General features: G+C 47.3%; 1 protein-coding gene across 1 annotated transcript in view; it reads right to left on the bottom strand.

Annotated features, from left to right (window-relative positions):
- Nucleotides 1–16,487, bottom strand: part of DNAJC1 (DnaJ heat shock protein family (Hsp40) member C1) — a 90,645-nt gene that overhangs the window by 13,597 nt on the left and 60,561 nt on the right. The window contains exon 9 of the mRNA XM_066585444.1: nucleotides 2,777–2,896. Within this exon, the coding sequence (XP_066441541.1) occupies nucleotides 2,777–2,896 (120 nt within the window). The remainder of the gene's footprint in view (nucleotides 1–2,776; nucleotides 2,897–16,487) is intronic.

The raw sequence follows: 16,487 nt of genomic DNA on the forward strand, positions 1-16,487 counted from the left end.
CTGCAAGTCCCTTTCCCTCTACCCACTCACAGAGAGAGCCTGTGAGTCCCTCCTCCTCCACCCACTCAGTGGCAGCCTATGAGTCCCTCCCCCTCCACCCTCTAACAGACATCCTGAGAGTCCCTCTCCCTCCACCCTCTAACAGACATCCTGTGAGTCCCTCCCCCTCCACCCTCTAACAGACATCCTGAGAGTCCCTCCCCCCACTCATAGTGATTGACAGATTTTCCTGTGAGTGTTTCTCCTCATTAAGAGACCTGGCAGATCTGCTTCAGCAGTACAGAACGTACCAATAGCGGTACAGTCTATGTAAATGGCCACACAGGGAAACATGCTTTGTGCTTCAATGTGTCAAATACTTTTTTAAAAGAGCTCAGACCGGTTCCTAATGGATCATCATCACATGAAGACCCCACATCTCTGCAAGAAAGGTGTAAATTATAAAAAGGCAAAAACTTTTAAACCCCCACATTGTGCGCTCATGTGGCAAAGTGTTCAAGGCAGTGAGCTCCAAGTCATTTGTGTAAAGAGACACTGGACGGGGGAAATAAACTGGTTGGATTGTTCTTGAGGAACGGCAATGGGTAGTAAGCCTGGGGCGACACGCTGAGCACGGAAAATGGGTCAAGGAACAGATGTGAATTAGCTGATGGGGAGACCGGCCTACAGGTAACCAGGTCAACAGGCAGGAACCGATCACAGCAATCACAATCTGGCTTCTCGTCATCATTTAGGGAAACAAACACAATTAACCCTTCCCGGCAGAGAAATGTATGAACCCATTATGTGCCGGGTGAAACGACACAAAATGGTCTAAAGTAAATAAGGTGCGAGCCTGAACAATGGACAAATCTGCAACGCGGAGAAGCAATTATTTATAGGATGAAACATCTGTTCCTGAAGGTTCGGGAGCCGGGAGGGCACAAGATGGCACTTCATTATTTACCGCACTCTCCAATCATACAAACAATGAGGAAAAAATAGTTATAGTCAGCCAATTAGAGTGCAGTAAGATTTGTGCAATTAGCAGATTTATCCCATAATAAATCTTTAGATGAATACATTTACAGGTTCCAGGGGATCTACAGTCCATTCTACGCTCCGTACTCGGCTATATCCATCAACCCTAATGAAATAAATGGAGCGGCGACCATGCGGGCGCACCCAGCGCTCCATTCAATCTGACGTCACTACGGGTGGGAGTATCAACCCCGCATGACAGGAAGAGGGGGACACGTTTTCAGGATTGGTGGACTCAGCAGTCAGACAGTCATCGATCAGATTTATCACCTATCCAATGGTTAAGTGATAGTGGGCGATCGGGTGGCAATCATCCCGTGTACCCGCGTCCGCCCACAGGGTATTGAGCGAGAGACGGCCCAGCTGTCAGTCGCTTAATGTATGAGTGACTATTTCCTGTGAACGGAGGCGGGCGGCTAGAATGATTCCCGACCGCTCCGCCTCCATTCACTTAAACCATCATCGCTCCATTAGACTTATGAACCCGACAGTCCCATGTAAGGGTACCCTGACTGACCAGAGACTGAGGACACATCTATTCTGGTGGGTTGGGAGACACCAGCTAGCCCACACCCGGCACTTGGTCTGCATTTCACTCTCTGGCTACTGCTCATTAACCGTTTCATGACAAAATGACTTTTTACTGACCTCACTGATGGTCTTTAAGCCTGCACATATAGCTTGACTGACTGACAGCGGGGCTCCTGCTCTAACAGCCAGGAATGGGGAAACTTCTTATCCTGGCAGTGTAACCCCTTACATGCCACAATCAATAGCAACTGCAGCACGTAAGCAGATATCAGAGGGAGGGGGCTTTTCTGACCCTCATCAACACCTTGCAGAGTGTGATCGCAAGGTACCAATGGGTTCCCATTGCAGTTGGAAGCCTGACAAAGGCCTCCATGTCTGTCATGTAACTCAGTCTATTTGACTATATTAAAGGTGCGGTTGTTTGATCGCTAGGGCAGTACATTGCACTACTGAGGTCCACTTCAGGGACTTAAAAAAAAAAAAAGGGTGAAAAAACTTCAATTTAAAGAAAAAAAAAACATTTTAAAAAGCATTTTTCTCCTACATAAACCCATTTAAATGGATAAAATATATATATTTTTTATAGCACGTCCCTAACGACTCAAACAATGAAAATAATTATGTTATTTATCTCGCAAGGTGAACGCTGAAAAAATAATTTAACCAACAAGAATTGCCATTTTTCTTGTGTCGCAAAAAAAAAAAAAAACCCCAAAAAACTAATAAAAAGCAATCCAGCATCCAGATGGACCTCAAAGTGACACCAATACAACCAACAACTTCCAGCAATCCACTAGCCCCACAGAGCTCTGCCGACGGACGAATACGAATGTGGCGATGCCGAGGCACTTGTTTTTATTGCGCTAAGTGTAATAAACGTTCTACAACACTTTATATGGACCCCAGAATGGGGACAGTAAAATAAGGAATTTGTATAGTTAAGGAGATATTATGTTGGCCATCTTCCCTGCGGACAGCGAGGGGTTACTGCAGCGTAAGTGGCATCGTTTTCTGCGCTCGGGTTACAGTAGCCTAAACTTGGGAGCAGTGAAATCCCCGGTCCAGCTGATCAGTTCCAGCTGCCGTTGGCGGCGGCGGGACGGCACACATCTGCTTCTTGCTGCACTTACTGCTCCACTCCCAGGACCTAGAAGGACCGCGGTCAGCGGCGTTGGGCTGCAGCTCGCCCGTCTGGTTGGGTTTGTCACAACGAAAATCAACTCACATCTGCCACTGATCGACCCAGCTCATGCGCGATCTTCTCCCATCGGCCAGGGGTCCCCCCGGGGAATTTGGCCATGCTTCTCGTCAGTTGGCTCAGGTCCTCTTCTGACCAGTCTGGGGACTGCAAGAGAAAAGAGGTCATCGTTCAGCCGAGGAACCAAAACGAGCTGCAGAATGGAGAGCAGCAAAGAGAAGTATTAACAATGGCGTCTAGTAGCATATGAAGCGTGCACACATACAGATGTTCACCCACACGTGTGGTGTGTGTAATAAATTATATATATATATACACATACACACACACACACACACACACACACACAGCCGGCACCAAGGGTTCGTTAGCCCGGTATCAGTAGTTCACCCCTGGTCATCTATACTAGTCAAGCCAATTGCATTATAGACTGAGGGTCCATTTCAAATATTGATCAAGAGTCCCACATAATCCTAAAGCCGGCGCTACATCCTTTATTTAGTGGATGCACTGATGTAGCAGAGCCAACATGTCATTTAACTCTTTGGAGCTGCGATGTCTGCACAGTAATTTCCTACAGTCCAATGTAAGGGAACATTTGCCAACACACTGCGAATACGGTAACATGATCCGAAAAACCCTATTGTGTTCATTTTTTTTTTTTTACACAAAAATCCTGAATCAGTGTGAACATAGTTGTTAGATACAACCTACCTCTTACTTCCTACATATAAGATAGCTGCTCTGACAGGGGCGACCCCACTTCTTGGTGGCCAACCCTCAAAACTGTTGAGCAACATGCCTTAAGTGCCAAACATCACATCACCCTTTCATGATCTTGTCCACCTCTGCAGTCATTACGATTCGGCCCCTCTACGGCTCAACTTGACCATTGTCTGTGTGTATAGCATCCCTCACTCTCCACCCCGCCATACCGCGCGCATCTCCAACCCGCCATACCGTGCACATCTCCATCCCTTTACCTGCTGTATCCTTCCATTATCTGTAGTATGTAAGCCGGTTGGAGCCCCGCACCCCTACGGTCCCCATCAGCTGATTACTACAGGTAACCAGGGTTTTGTTTCCGTTCCCCCCAACTTGCAAGCACTGCGGAATATGTTGGCGCTATATAAAGATTATTATCTCCCCATCCAGTGTGTCGCGCATCAAGGAATTAACGAGTGTGATCCATACATGAATCTTATCCTGCAGGTAGACCTGAGTGATATGTTGATCCCACCTGGTAATCCCCCGAACCATCATGCAGAAGACGGGGAAACACGTTGGGTTCATGAGATGCTGATGTGATGTTTGGCACCTAAAGGTGGCTGGACAAATGGCAAGTTCAGGCGATAGTCGTCCGCATACAAGCAGCCGCTGACGGCACTGAACATATCGCTCATTTGTTTGAGTCGCTTGGTTTGTAACTCACCTAAAAACCAAGCGACTGTCGGGCCGTGTAAACAGGAATTACACAATTTTGAGAGACTGACCAGTTACCGTAAATAGAGGCGGGCGGAAGCGAGTGATCCCGGCTCGCTCCATCTCCATCTATAGAACTATCACCGCTGTGTAAAGCACAGGTTCAACAGTCGTCGGGACAGCTGTCATGCACTAATGTGCCCAACAGTCAACCCATGTAAAAGGGGCCTTTAGAGCATACTAGTAGACAGTTTTGAGGCATAGCCACTGAGAGGTGGGGGTCACCCTTGTCAGGGCGGTTATCCTACTTTTAAGTAGTGAGAGGGTGCCAGTTGCTTGCTAACCTTCGTTCTATTGAAGTGATGTGTCTGAATCGTAATGCGGCTCATCTATGTCCACACTTATTCATGTTGTGCGCTGCGTTTTTTTTCTATCATCATTTTACCATCAAGCAGTACCTGTTTTAATGGGACGGACTGATCTATATGGTGCAGTTTGGACATTTGGTAATTGTGACACCTTTTGGATTTATTGGGTTTTAATTACCAGCAATAGAAGTGTTAATTTATTGGTTTTCAGACCCTGCTGCTGCGATTGCCCTAGACGACGCACTGCGGTCATTTATTGTGCTAAAACCAACTAAGCTCTGCTACATCTGTAGCTTTATTCCCACTCCTCTTTCGTTGCAGCGGGCCCATACCTGTCTGGAAGCACAATAAGAGGCAGCGATGCTGAGAAGCATAACCTTTACAGATAAATACCTCATCTAATCACCTTTTCTGATAATGAACAGCCATGCATCAAGCACTTTCATTAGCGAGCCATCAGCAGAGAACAGTCAGAGGTGAGTGACCCCAGGGACTATCTCCCAAGCTGCAGCAAAGCTTCTGCTGACACTAATCCTCCCTGTCATTCTCCCACTGTGCTCTAACTACGCTGACATCCGCCTGCCGCACTGCAAGCTTAACGGGGCCTTCCTGACTTCTTTCACTGTCTCCCCTAATCAATGGTTCAAGCGTGCTCTTTTCACCATGTCCAAATGGCAGCTTCACTCATAATCAAAGAGCACTGCCCCTGTTAAAGGGCTTCCCGAAAGGCTCCACCATTTGCATTCATTTGCAAAGCAAACTACTTTTATTCACTTTGTTCTGCTATCAGCAATGTTCCCTGAAGCAGATGCATTAGCATAAATATAACCTGCCACTTAGGAGTCCCTAAATAATGGCCAATCGCAGGCGGGATTGTAGCAATCATTCTCCTCCGGCCCACGTGATCCTTTGTTCTTTTAAATTTAGAAAAACCTCTAATAGACTTGCAGTTTTTGGGCGGCCGGCGTGATAAATCCCCTTCACATGGCGGACGCGTCTCACGGACTCGGGATATGTGGGAATAAAAACAGTTTCCACCACGATTACAAAGACCACCGAATAAGGCTGCAGTCACAGGTCTGTAGGATGAGAAAACAGACTGCGGGGGGTTATTATCGGACGCAGCTCAGCAGCGGGTCTCAGTTGTGTATTTGAAGCGCCAGGTGCGTGGATCCGCCCACCGTGCGTCCATCCACCCCGTCGCCCGCCAGTGCGCCCTCCCCTTCACCCGTCCATGCACCTTCCACCGCTGTCGGCCAAGCAACTGTTTCCTCTCGTTGCCACTAACAGCACTGGTGAGTATTCAGGTGTTTAGGGAGGTAAGCTGCCACTGGACAGCTTTTATGCCAGCTTATCTCATGGGGAACAAAAGAATAGGGAGCGGAAATTTAGCATTCCCAATCTGTTGATCCTCCTCCATCCACATCAGGTTATATTTGACGTGAAATCTGCACCAATTCCGTGGCACATCTGTATCCCCTTACTTTCATTCACACCGAATGAATTCGCCAAAAGGCGGTTTTCTTTGCATTTCTGTTTAATTCAATTTTTTCCTGTCTGATGCCATTTTGAGACTTTTAATTGTAATCATTATGGGGGCTCACACGAGCGGACGGGTTCAGTCTGGTGCCGATTTCCACTGCAGAATATTCCAGTTTGTGTGCAAAGACCAAATTACTTTGATCAAAAAGAACAGAACCTCAGGAGCCGCCGACACTTCAGGTGGCCGTCAGGGGAATCCCAGAAGTCAATGGACATGAACTTTTCCCAACAACTTCTGCTGATCTGACCGTCCGTTTATCAATCATGTAAAATACTTTATTCTCAGAGGTAAAAATAACTATTTTTAATGCAAGCGGCTGCCACTAGGGGTCTCCCAGCACATACGAAATTTGGCTTCTCTAGTAATAGGGACACGGGGCACAGCTAGTTACTACATGCAACCCAGGAGTGAGAACTCAGATGCTACCTTACAGCCAATTGGAGCAAGGCTATGAAAGGCAGCATGGGAAATGTGGGCGAGGAAGTCCAGGACAGTTAAGTACTGGCAGAATGGCGGCTTAGGATGCCCCCTCCCCCGCCTGTAAGTGGATTGCAAGCAGCAGGGAAGCAGAAAAAATAAACCTACATGGAAAAACTGAATTGATGGAGCTCAACCCGGGTGCAAACAGCGGCCAAAGACCTGGGATGTTTTAGAGAAGTTTTTGAAAACTCCAGTAGCCCAAGGTCTTGGGGCGCTCTTACACAGAGTGCGAAATCTGTAGTTTGCTTAAAATGCTTTCAGTTTACACGCAGATAAGGGTTTATATTTTTTCGTCACTCGGTCGCGGGACGGTCGGGCCCTCGGGGCATTGTACCACTAAACGATGCTTTTTATGTCTGCATAAAATGAACCAACGAATTAGGTCTCAATCGTTGGCCGCGGCGTCACTGAACGATAACGGACAATTATTGTTCAAATTCACACAATCCAACATTTTTGAAGGAGAACCATTCCGTGCAGAAGAGCCCCAATACGATAACCTGCGGGGTCATTGGGACGGTTTCAAACTCCCATTTTTGTTGCATTTCTTTGTTAAAGTGAACCGTCAGAGTTTTCTACCCGACTAAAAAGGATCTACAGGCGCGGGGCGCCACAGGAGCGGGGCGGGGCACCACAGGAGCGGCGCGGTGAACTACAGCGCGGTCCGTAAATAACCATCATTCCCTCTGAGCGCATAACTGTGTGAAACCTCTTAAAACTCCTGTGCCGTATTCCAATGCTGGCGGTTGGTCTACGTGCCGGACCCTCTCATCCGGCTGGTAACGACAACACTGCTCACAGAAGGCACACAGAATCTGCGCACGCGCCGGTCTGGAAAATTTTTTGCAGATGTGCGAGAAACCAAAGCGCTCCGTGGACGGCGGGGTACTCAACAGCTGAGGTGGGTGGGCTAATGCCAAAACCTGCAAGAGTCCGTACGGACATTGGAATATGGTGTGGGAGATGTAGGCCTTCGAATAGAAAATATTTAAGAACACGGCTGGAGGAAGTTTGTGGGTAGAAACCGCGGACGGGCAAATATATTACTGACCTATGGGAGGAGGAAAAAAAGGACTATGTGAATACGGTCCTAAATATTACGCATCTTACCTAGGACGCTGCGGACAAAACGAACACACAAAAGCCAAGTGCACACAGCGGTGGCGCCGCTCCAAAGCAGCACTAGTTAACTGTATCTAGACAGGGCAGAGCCGCCGCAACCACTAGGGTGGCCCTGGTGTGAAGGCGTTAGTATGGAGCCAACTGTAGCTGTAGTTCAGATGAAGGCATGAGCATACTGCTGTCACTTGGAAACATGTGCGGCCAATATTACTGAAACATCGGAGCGGAGCGGCGGAGGCCGCCACATGGGGAGCGGACAGCTGGCGGAGCGCAGCTCGCATTCAGATTCTGCATCAAGAGAAGAACAAGGGCCGACTCTCCGACTGAATCTCCATACTGAATACTGAGGGGAAGTTGTGCGCGTCCGCGGCCGCCCGCAGAATAAACATTCATATCACGCCCCCGATACAATTATAAGGAAATAAAACAGACATAATGGACGCCGGTCCAGGAGGAGCATGGCGGCAGCAACTGCAGCATCAGCAACGTTTAACTGCCATCTGTTCAGGGCCGCCGATTACCTGCCGCCTTTGTCTCCGTGTGCGGGGGCGGGGGTATACCATGTAGGCCTTACAGGGTCCCTAGAAGGAGCAAGGAGCCGGGATTCCTACTAAAACCTTAAGGGGGCTTCACACCTGCAGTAAAATCACGCGATGCGAGGCGGAGTGAAAACGCGGAATCCTTAAACCAATGATTTTTAATAGTTTCATTCCCATTTGCAGCGAATCGCAGCAGGTCGTATCTTTCTGCATTTTGCGTTCTTTTTCTAGCCCATCTTTCCCTATGGAGCCGCCCGCATCGCATCGCAACGCACCAACTTGTGATTTTTGTGCGATGCGCTTTTAACATTACCGAATCCTACTGACTTTCATGCAAGAAGATTGCGGGTGGCGGCGATACAGGATTTATCACAAGAAAACGGATTGTGCCGCGATTATCTCGCAACGATATCGCGCTCGCCAGTCTGAAGGAGCCATAAGAGGTTTTCACTTTATTATAAGAGTCCTCTATTGTCACATAAAGCCAGACGGGCGCCGGCTGAGGGCGCAAATACCAATAAAAGTACAACATCACACAATACTATATTATACACGAAAAATCCAGCAAGGCCGCAATCGCACGCGAGTACAATGTACGAGAGACGCTGCTAGAAAACCGCCTCTAAGGCCCGGGTCACATGAGTGGAGGCATATTAGTGCCATATTTTTGCCCGTTGGACGCTGCGTATGTGTGCGCAGCAGAGAATTTGTTTGAGTGTAAGTTGCACCCCCCCCCCCCCCCCCGCCAGCTGCAAAATAAAAAAAATAAAAAAATGCAACACTGCTCTCAGGCATTAAACTGACCAATTAGTGCAACGAGTTCAAGATTCTGCACAAATGCAGAGGAAAATAGGGTATGGGGGGAGGGGGGAAGCAAATGCAATTGCACACGCAATATGGCCCCCTGCGCACGGGCGGTAATTCCATGGCGGGATGTCAGCCTGTGGCCGCTCCATAAGTTTGCATTAAATACCGCAATCCTAGGCAGACGGCCGGGATTTGTCTGCGGGAAAACACACACTGAAATAAAACCTGCCGCGGTTCGTTTCCAGTGGGGGTCTTGCAGCGGCCCGCACAGAAATGTAAATGGTGAGGGGCCGGCACACAGCACAGAGAGGAGCCGCCGGGAGCGGGTGAGCCAAAGGGCTGTGCAGCCAGAATCGGTCTGCAGGCGGCATATCTGCGCTTGTGAATAAACCAATTAAAATCAGTTCTTCCAGTTTTCTGCATGCAGTCCGCGCACAAACACTGGGGTGACACGGGCTTAACCCCTTCAGGACAGGAGAGTTTTATTTTCATTTTTCTGCCCCGCCTTTTAAGAGAAACAAAAAAACAAAAAAAAGATTCTGATTTGTCCATTGAGCTCACCATATGGCGGCTCGTTTCCTTTGGGGGAGGGGGGGGGGGGGGTTGGATTATTTTATGGTACCATTTATTGCCCCGAATAATATTTGGAAAAACTTTTAAAGATGTTTAAGTGGGGAAAAACGGAAAGAAAAAAATGCAGCCGTTCAATTCAGAGGGAGGAGGAGTGCAGTGAACATGTGACATACTCCGGCGATGCAGCTATATACTGTATACACCTTACACTTCGAGTTTTAGGTTTTTCTCATTTCTAAAAAAATAAAATTACTTTCTTAACAATAAATAAGCCGCTGCCGCCGTATTCTGGGCGCCGTAGCGTTATTCTTTGGGATGTGATGGCGCTCGCTTCGTGCGGGGGGAGATATAATCTGCAGTAGTACTATTTTGGGAAATACGTCTTTTCAGTCACTGTTGGGGAGCCAGGACACCAAAAAAAGTTTATTATTTTTAACCTTTTTTTATACAGCCTTCACAGTGCGGGGTAAATGGTGACATTTAACTTTAACATATACGGCGATTAGAGATGAGCGAGCGGACTCGCTAAGGCAAATTACTGGAGTGAGTATTGCCATTTTCGAGTCCGCTCGCTCATCTCTAACGGCGATACCAAATATGTGTTTTATTAATTGTTCAGATTTTTATGGGGAAGACTTGGAGAGGTTTGTTTTCAGGGTTTTTTGTTTTCAGGGTTTTTTTGGGGGGGGGGGGGGGGGTTTAAGACCTTTTAATATTTTGCTGTTAAAATATTTTTTACATTTTCTTTAGTTCCCCCGGGGACCTGGACTTGCACTCCTTTGATCGCTTGTACTATATACTGCAGTATACAGCGCTCTTTAATGTACAAGGTCTGTAGAAGTGGCGCTCGACTCCTCTAACTTCTCCTCTAGCGCCCTCCCGGTGAGTACAGGTGGGAAGGCATCGCGATTTTACTTTCACTTTCAGCAGAACTCCCTGCGGCTGACCGTGTTTTAGCGCCCCCCCATCATTGTGATGGGTGACGAGGCGCGCAAAACGGCTAAATATAGAACAGACTCCGCTTGAAAATCACGGCGCTGGAAAGCATATGCCAGGCCCCATTGATTTAAATGGGCGTGTTATACCGCATGTAACACGGCGTTCAAAACGGCGCATTAATCGCAGTAAAAAGCGCCTGCAGGAGCCGAACAAAAGTGCAACTTTATTCAGCAGTTTAGGGATTTTTCAGCACAAAAAAACCCAAAAAAACAAAACAAACACATTTTAGGGGGAGACTAGGGGTCTCATTTGCTTCTAATTTCCTGTCCACGCCTGTTGTCATGTGATCTCAGTCTTGTTATGTGTTACCAGAGACTGAATGCAGGAAGTGAATGAGAGAGACTACTCAAAAGATAGAGGAGGAGGGGAAGAGGCAGAACCAAACACACAGATGTCCCTGCAGCTTACTGGTAAGTGATTTACAACTACTGAAATCACATCTACACTGCTCAGTCTTGCTGTATAATGTTTCTCTACGAGACTGCTAGGTGTGTGTTACAGAGAGATGGGGGTGCTTGATCACCGCTTATTCTTGCAGTGTATGTGAGATAGCAGAAGCTTCTACTCACAAGTTCAGAACTGAAGATTACAGATAAAGCCTTCAAAAGAGGGAACTGGTAATAAATGCAGGATAGAAGTCATATTGTATAATTCCTCTGAAGTGTCCCCAGGTTTGAGGGGTTGGCCCACTGAGGGAGGGGTGGTCATGGCGTCTATCGCCATCTCTTCAGAAGAGGCCGGTCTTACCAGAAGGGCCATAAGACATCTCCAGTACCCAGGGTCAATCTGTGGCGGGCTGGTCAGCAGCCTTTACAAACGCAGTTCCTGGGAGAGATCTGCCACATTCTGGATGCCGAGGAACTTTATTGAACTTGGAAAGCAAACTGCTGTCCCTCGGGTAGGAGGTGCAGCTGGTTTGGCGCTGATGGCCCAAGTGCGCTTGTTTCGGTTACCAGTTATTTTCTGGTGACGACAAAAAAAAACTAAAACTTTCGGTCTTTGCCCCACTGCAGATGGTATCGTCCCTATAGGTTCTGCGTCCCCTCTAAAAACGTGTTCCGCCGCAGGTGGTTGTCTTCCCCCATCTTTTCTCCATGCTGCTACTTTCACCATGCATGACAACGGATCTGGGTGCGCCGCAGGTTTTGGCGTACAGTGTTCCACCGCGCAGGAAGAATTAATTAGGAATACCAAACATCAGCGATTCCCAAGTCTGCGTGCGGGGGTCTCCGTCCACGGGAACCAGGACTCTCTGCAGGTGGATTAGGGAGGTCAGATTGTTTGGCATGTGCAAACATGGTACAATACCCAGCTGTAGCCTTGGAGGGCGCCGGCCCACCTACAACAGGACAACTAGACCTCAGCGCACAAGGAACGGCAGTGTTTTATCAAGTAGCCCCCTTAAGGAGTTGCAAGGCCGCTAAATCCTTCAGATTCCAACATCTAATTCCTGCGACACACTTTGAAGGTTCTGTTCAAAGAGTATTTGATCTGGACGGCCTGGCAGTTCGCAATCATTAACCATTTACTCATCAGTCACCAGGAAGCTTCACCGTAATTACAATGAAGAATGGGGACCGTTCAGTCCCAGGAACAGAGGAGTCCTCAGACATTTCATCCCAGCAGCTATGCTATAATAGAAGAAACGGGACACTTCATGCGAGAAAAACCAACAGCACGAGAGTTACAGGCACTTCGTAGAGCAGCGAGGGCGACGCAGAAAGGTCCAGGAACCGCAAATGTCCTTCAAAGGGAGTCCGTCAGCTAATTTCAGTGATGCGAGAAGATGACGCGGCTCCTCGTGCGCCGTTACAAATTCGTAGATACCCCCCGTTTCCCCAAAAATAAGACAGGGTCTTATATTAATTTTTGCTCCAAAAGATTTTACTTTAAACTGACTTTTTAAAATTAACTGTAACTAGGGCTTAATTTTAGAGTCGGGCTTCTATTTCAAGCAACCTCAAAAATCGTTAAAAACCATGCCAGGGCTTATTTTTGGGGGAAACCGTGTACATTTATCAGTTTCCAGTGCGTTACCATTCCTTACAGATCCCTCAATGGCCTTCACCACCGCTGCTGCAGAACCTCTTTTTGAACATGAAGGTTCATGCTAAGCTTAATTTTACACAAAGTTAATGGAGCTCTTCTAGGGCAAGAATAAAAGGCTTGAAGGGAGTGAAATGCCAGTCTGGTCAGCCTTCACGATTGTAGAGCTGGGACAAGGGGTAGGCGAGGGCAGACGACCGCCTAGGGTGCTGCCTTGTCACAGGTGTGGGGTGCAATTTTATGGGTAAAAACCCCTAAATCTTGCAATATTTAACATTCAAACCAATGAGGATAAGTGTCCGATCACCGGAGGTCTCTTAGAAATCAGACTAAACAAAAAGTTATATTTATACTCTTATCACGGAGACCTAAAGGGGGAAATTTATTAAGGCTGGCATTTGAAATGCCGGTCTTAAAGGGGCTGTCTGGTTGTAAACTATTGATGGCCTATCCTCAGGACAGGCCACCAATAACACATTGGTTGGGATCCTCCATCCGTAACCCCCACTGGTCAGCTGTTAGCTAGCCTGATGCTTTCATTTACTGGTGCGGATTTCTGCAGGAAACAGACATCTCTGTTCCCGCTTCAGTGGTCAGACTTGGTATTACATGCAAAGTTCCTATTCAGTTGAGTTTCTGCAATACCACGCCTGGCCACTGCGGTAGTAACGGAGCTGTCCGCTTCCTGCAAAAATCAATTGTCTAGCCCCTTTTATAAATAACAAAACTGCCAGGCGGTGGTGTAGACCGCAAAGTAAGTAAAATCACATTTTTGCAACTTTACCCTGAAAACTGAATGTCCACTAAAATTCTGCACAGGACTTGTAGCAACTGAAAAGTGCAAAAAAATTCTGCACCAAGTAAGCGTCTTACCACAAAGTTATCAGCTTCAGAGAACAACCATATTCTAGAAAGTACAGTTTTACGGACCGTCTGTAAACCTGGACCGCGGCTCGTTTGTATCCCGGGAGCGACTGACTGATCACCTGCGCAGCAACTCCTGTATACCAATCTGCATAATCCGAGCGTCACGTGTGGATCTACAGCCGCCATATAAACAGCGAGACTGAAAATATAATTCAATTACGTAACAAAGCAGTGAACCCTCAGCAGCAGCCATGCTGGAATTTGGCATAATCAGATAGTGACTGATGGAAGACAGAAGAGCGCTTGTATACGGCAAAGACGGCGCTGGAAGATCAAGGGAACAATTGGTAATATGAGCCTGACAAAAGAGCTAATCTTCTGAAAATAGTGAACAAGAGGCGCAGGTTAGGGGGTCACCGCAACGCCGAAATGAAAGGAAGACGAGTGACACGCTAAAGGCACCTTGTTTGCAGAACTTCTAGGAAAGAAAGTAACCAAGTTAGACACCGAACAGATGAAAGGCTACAATAAGCCGGCAGCCCGACAATTGTAGGGCGTTTCATAAACTTCATGCGGGAATAAAAATGTTACTGCAGAACACAAGCAAAACAATTACAGGTCCCACATGTGCGATTTTTGTAAGGCACGATCGCATCAATGCCAGAACTTTCCATCCATCTGTTCCATTTTTGAAACAGAAAAACGGAACTTAGCATTCCCCCCCCCCCCCCCCCCCCCACTGATTTCAGTGGGAAAACTTTGCAGCTTGCATCGCTCCGTTTCCGTATTTTTTTTATAGAATAGCGCAGTCCGCAACGTTATTTTGTAGCATTCTCAAAAGGCCAAGTATTTATTTCTCAAGCCCACAATGCCTTCGCATCGAGGTCTCTGCAGGGGATTTAGCGCGTTGTAGTAGAGAAATAAAAGACGGCGGCGCTGCAGCCGCTGCAAAACGATAGAAAAATAGAGTTTAGACCTAAAAGTGATGATGATAAAAAGTGGGGATCCATTTTAAGGTCGATTCCATGATTGCTACAAATGTGCCAAGTCTCAAATTTCAGCGTGGAAGCAAAGATGAAGTCGCACAAGACATGAAAAACATAGCAGGAAAAAACCTCCAGTTGGCACGGGAGCCGGTCCCACCGCAAGACGAGATGAGCTCATGGTTAAAGTGATCCGTGCAATTAAGGAGCAAAGCTCCCTCCTAAGGGAATAATAGAAATGTCTTAGCATAAAGCCATCGCTGCAGACGCGTCCCCCAACTCCCCTTGATTACAGAGATGCCAGCGAGCAGGATTAGAAGTCTACATGAAGTTAGTTTGTGGCGATGAACAAAATCCAGGTCTCCCCCAATTAGTCCGACCACGCCCATTCTTCATAGAGCATGAGCTCCTCTCCAAGATGGTAAAACAGGTGAAAAACACTTTATCATGTAGGTTACTATTAATATTCAGCACAATGTCTTCCTAGTGATGGCAGATGCCTTATAATGTAGGGAAAATATAGGAAATGTGACAGAATGAGATGGTAAGAGAAAACGGGGCGCCGCCAGCCAACGGGGGCGCCACCACACCGCCAGCCAACAGGGGCGCCGCCAGCCACTGGTGAGATGTTTACATACTGTATATACATATTCAGACATGTTTGTGCACAATTTGCCCTTTTTCGCAGTTGCTGATCACATTGTATCAAGTGATTAAAGGAATGGTTGTTTAGCAACAGGAACACACTCAAGGTAAAAGATAAAAAGGGCGCAGGGTAACGCGGCAGAACGTCCCTCCGCACAGTGATGTAGATCAGGAAACAGACTGCAGTACTTACATCCTGTGAAGTCGAACACAAGCTAATGCATTACTTCATAGGGACTTCTGATTATAATTTGCATGTGGTACTTGGTGACTGCCGACTACAGGGGGATCACTGCTACAATTACAATTTGCTCATCAAATGAATGGATTATGTCTTCTCCGTTTTGCAGCTGGTAACCAAATCACATCAGAAAGGTTTGACCGGTAGGTGAAGCTCATCACCTGCACAGGACATTCATGCAGAACTTAAGGTAAACCCAAGGCAATGCCACTAACAAAACTGAGCGGCGCTACGGCATGGATCCCAGGAGAGGGAGAGGGAGCCAATCAAAATGTAAAGCCAAATACCTTCTTTATTATATAAAGACATGTTTCCGCTCAGAACGTAAAGTGTACACGACCTCAGAAAAGGACTAACAACATCTCTGGACTATTTCTGGCCATTATATAACTTGTATCCGGCATTTATGACCAGTTTTACCCTCTACAGCAGTGTTCCCATCTCCAGTCCTCAGGGACCGCCAACAGGTCATGTTTTCAGGATTTCCTCAGTGTTGCACAGGTGATGTAATTATTGTTGGTGCCTCAGACATTGCCACAGGTGTTCTTACCATAGGATATCCTGAAAACATGACCTGTTGGTGGTCCCTGAGGACTGGAGTTGAGAAACACTGCTCTACAGACTCTAACTTCCCTCTGAGCTGATAGGAGGAGACTGCTGTCTTCTATACACTGCACATGGAGAAAGCAGCAAATTCTGCTCCCTAACTCTCTGTAACACACAAAGTCCATAATTAGGAAGGACACTACAGAAGTTCGCCATTAGCTCTGGCAGCCACATTTGTGAGAGGTTCTGCTTCTGTCTCCCTTCACCCTTGTACACTTCCTGTTCTCGGACTTATCTCAGTTACTAGAGATGGACTTCACTAGGCCGGTTTCACATGGGTTCAAACACATGAGCGATGTTTTCCTGCATGGCACCGCAATGTGATGCTATGCGGGGGAAAAAAACACACATGGCGGTATGCTTTATCTTTCTGGTGGTCTTGCATTGTAGCCCCATTGAAAGGCTATGGGAGAGCTCCGCAATCCTCTTTCCTTCATCCCCAATGTGATGCAAGGCTGTTTTTACATGAAAATGCCTCGCATCCACGGGGTTTTCAC

Source organism: Eleutherodactylus coqui, chromosome 12 (genome assembly GCF_035609145.1).
Source record: "Eleutherodactylus coqui strain aEleCoq1 chromosome 12, aEleCoq1.hap1, whole genome shotgun sequence".
Taxonomy (NCBI): Eukaryota; Metazoa; Chordata; class Amphibia; order Anura; family Eleutherodactylidae; genus Eleutherodactylus; species Eleutherodactylus coqui.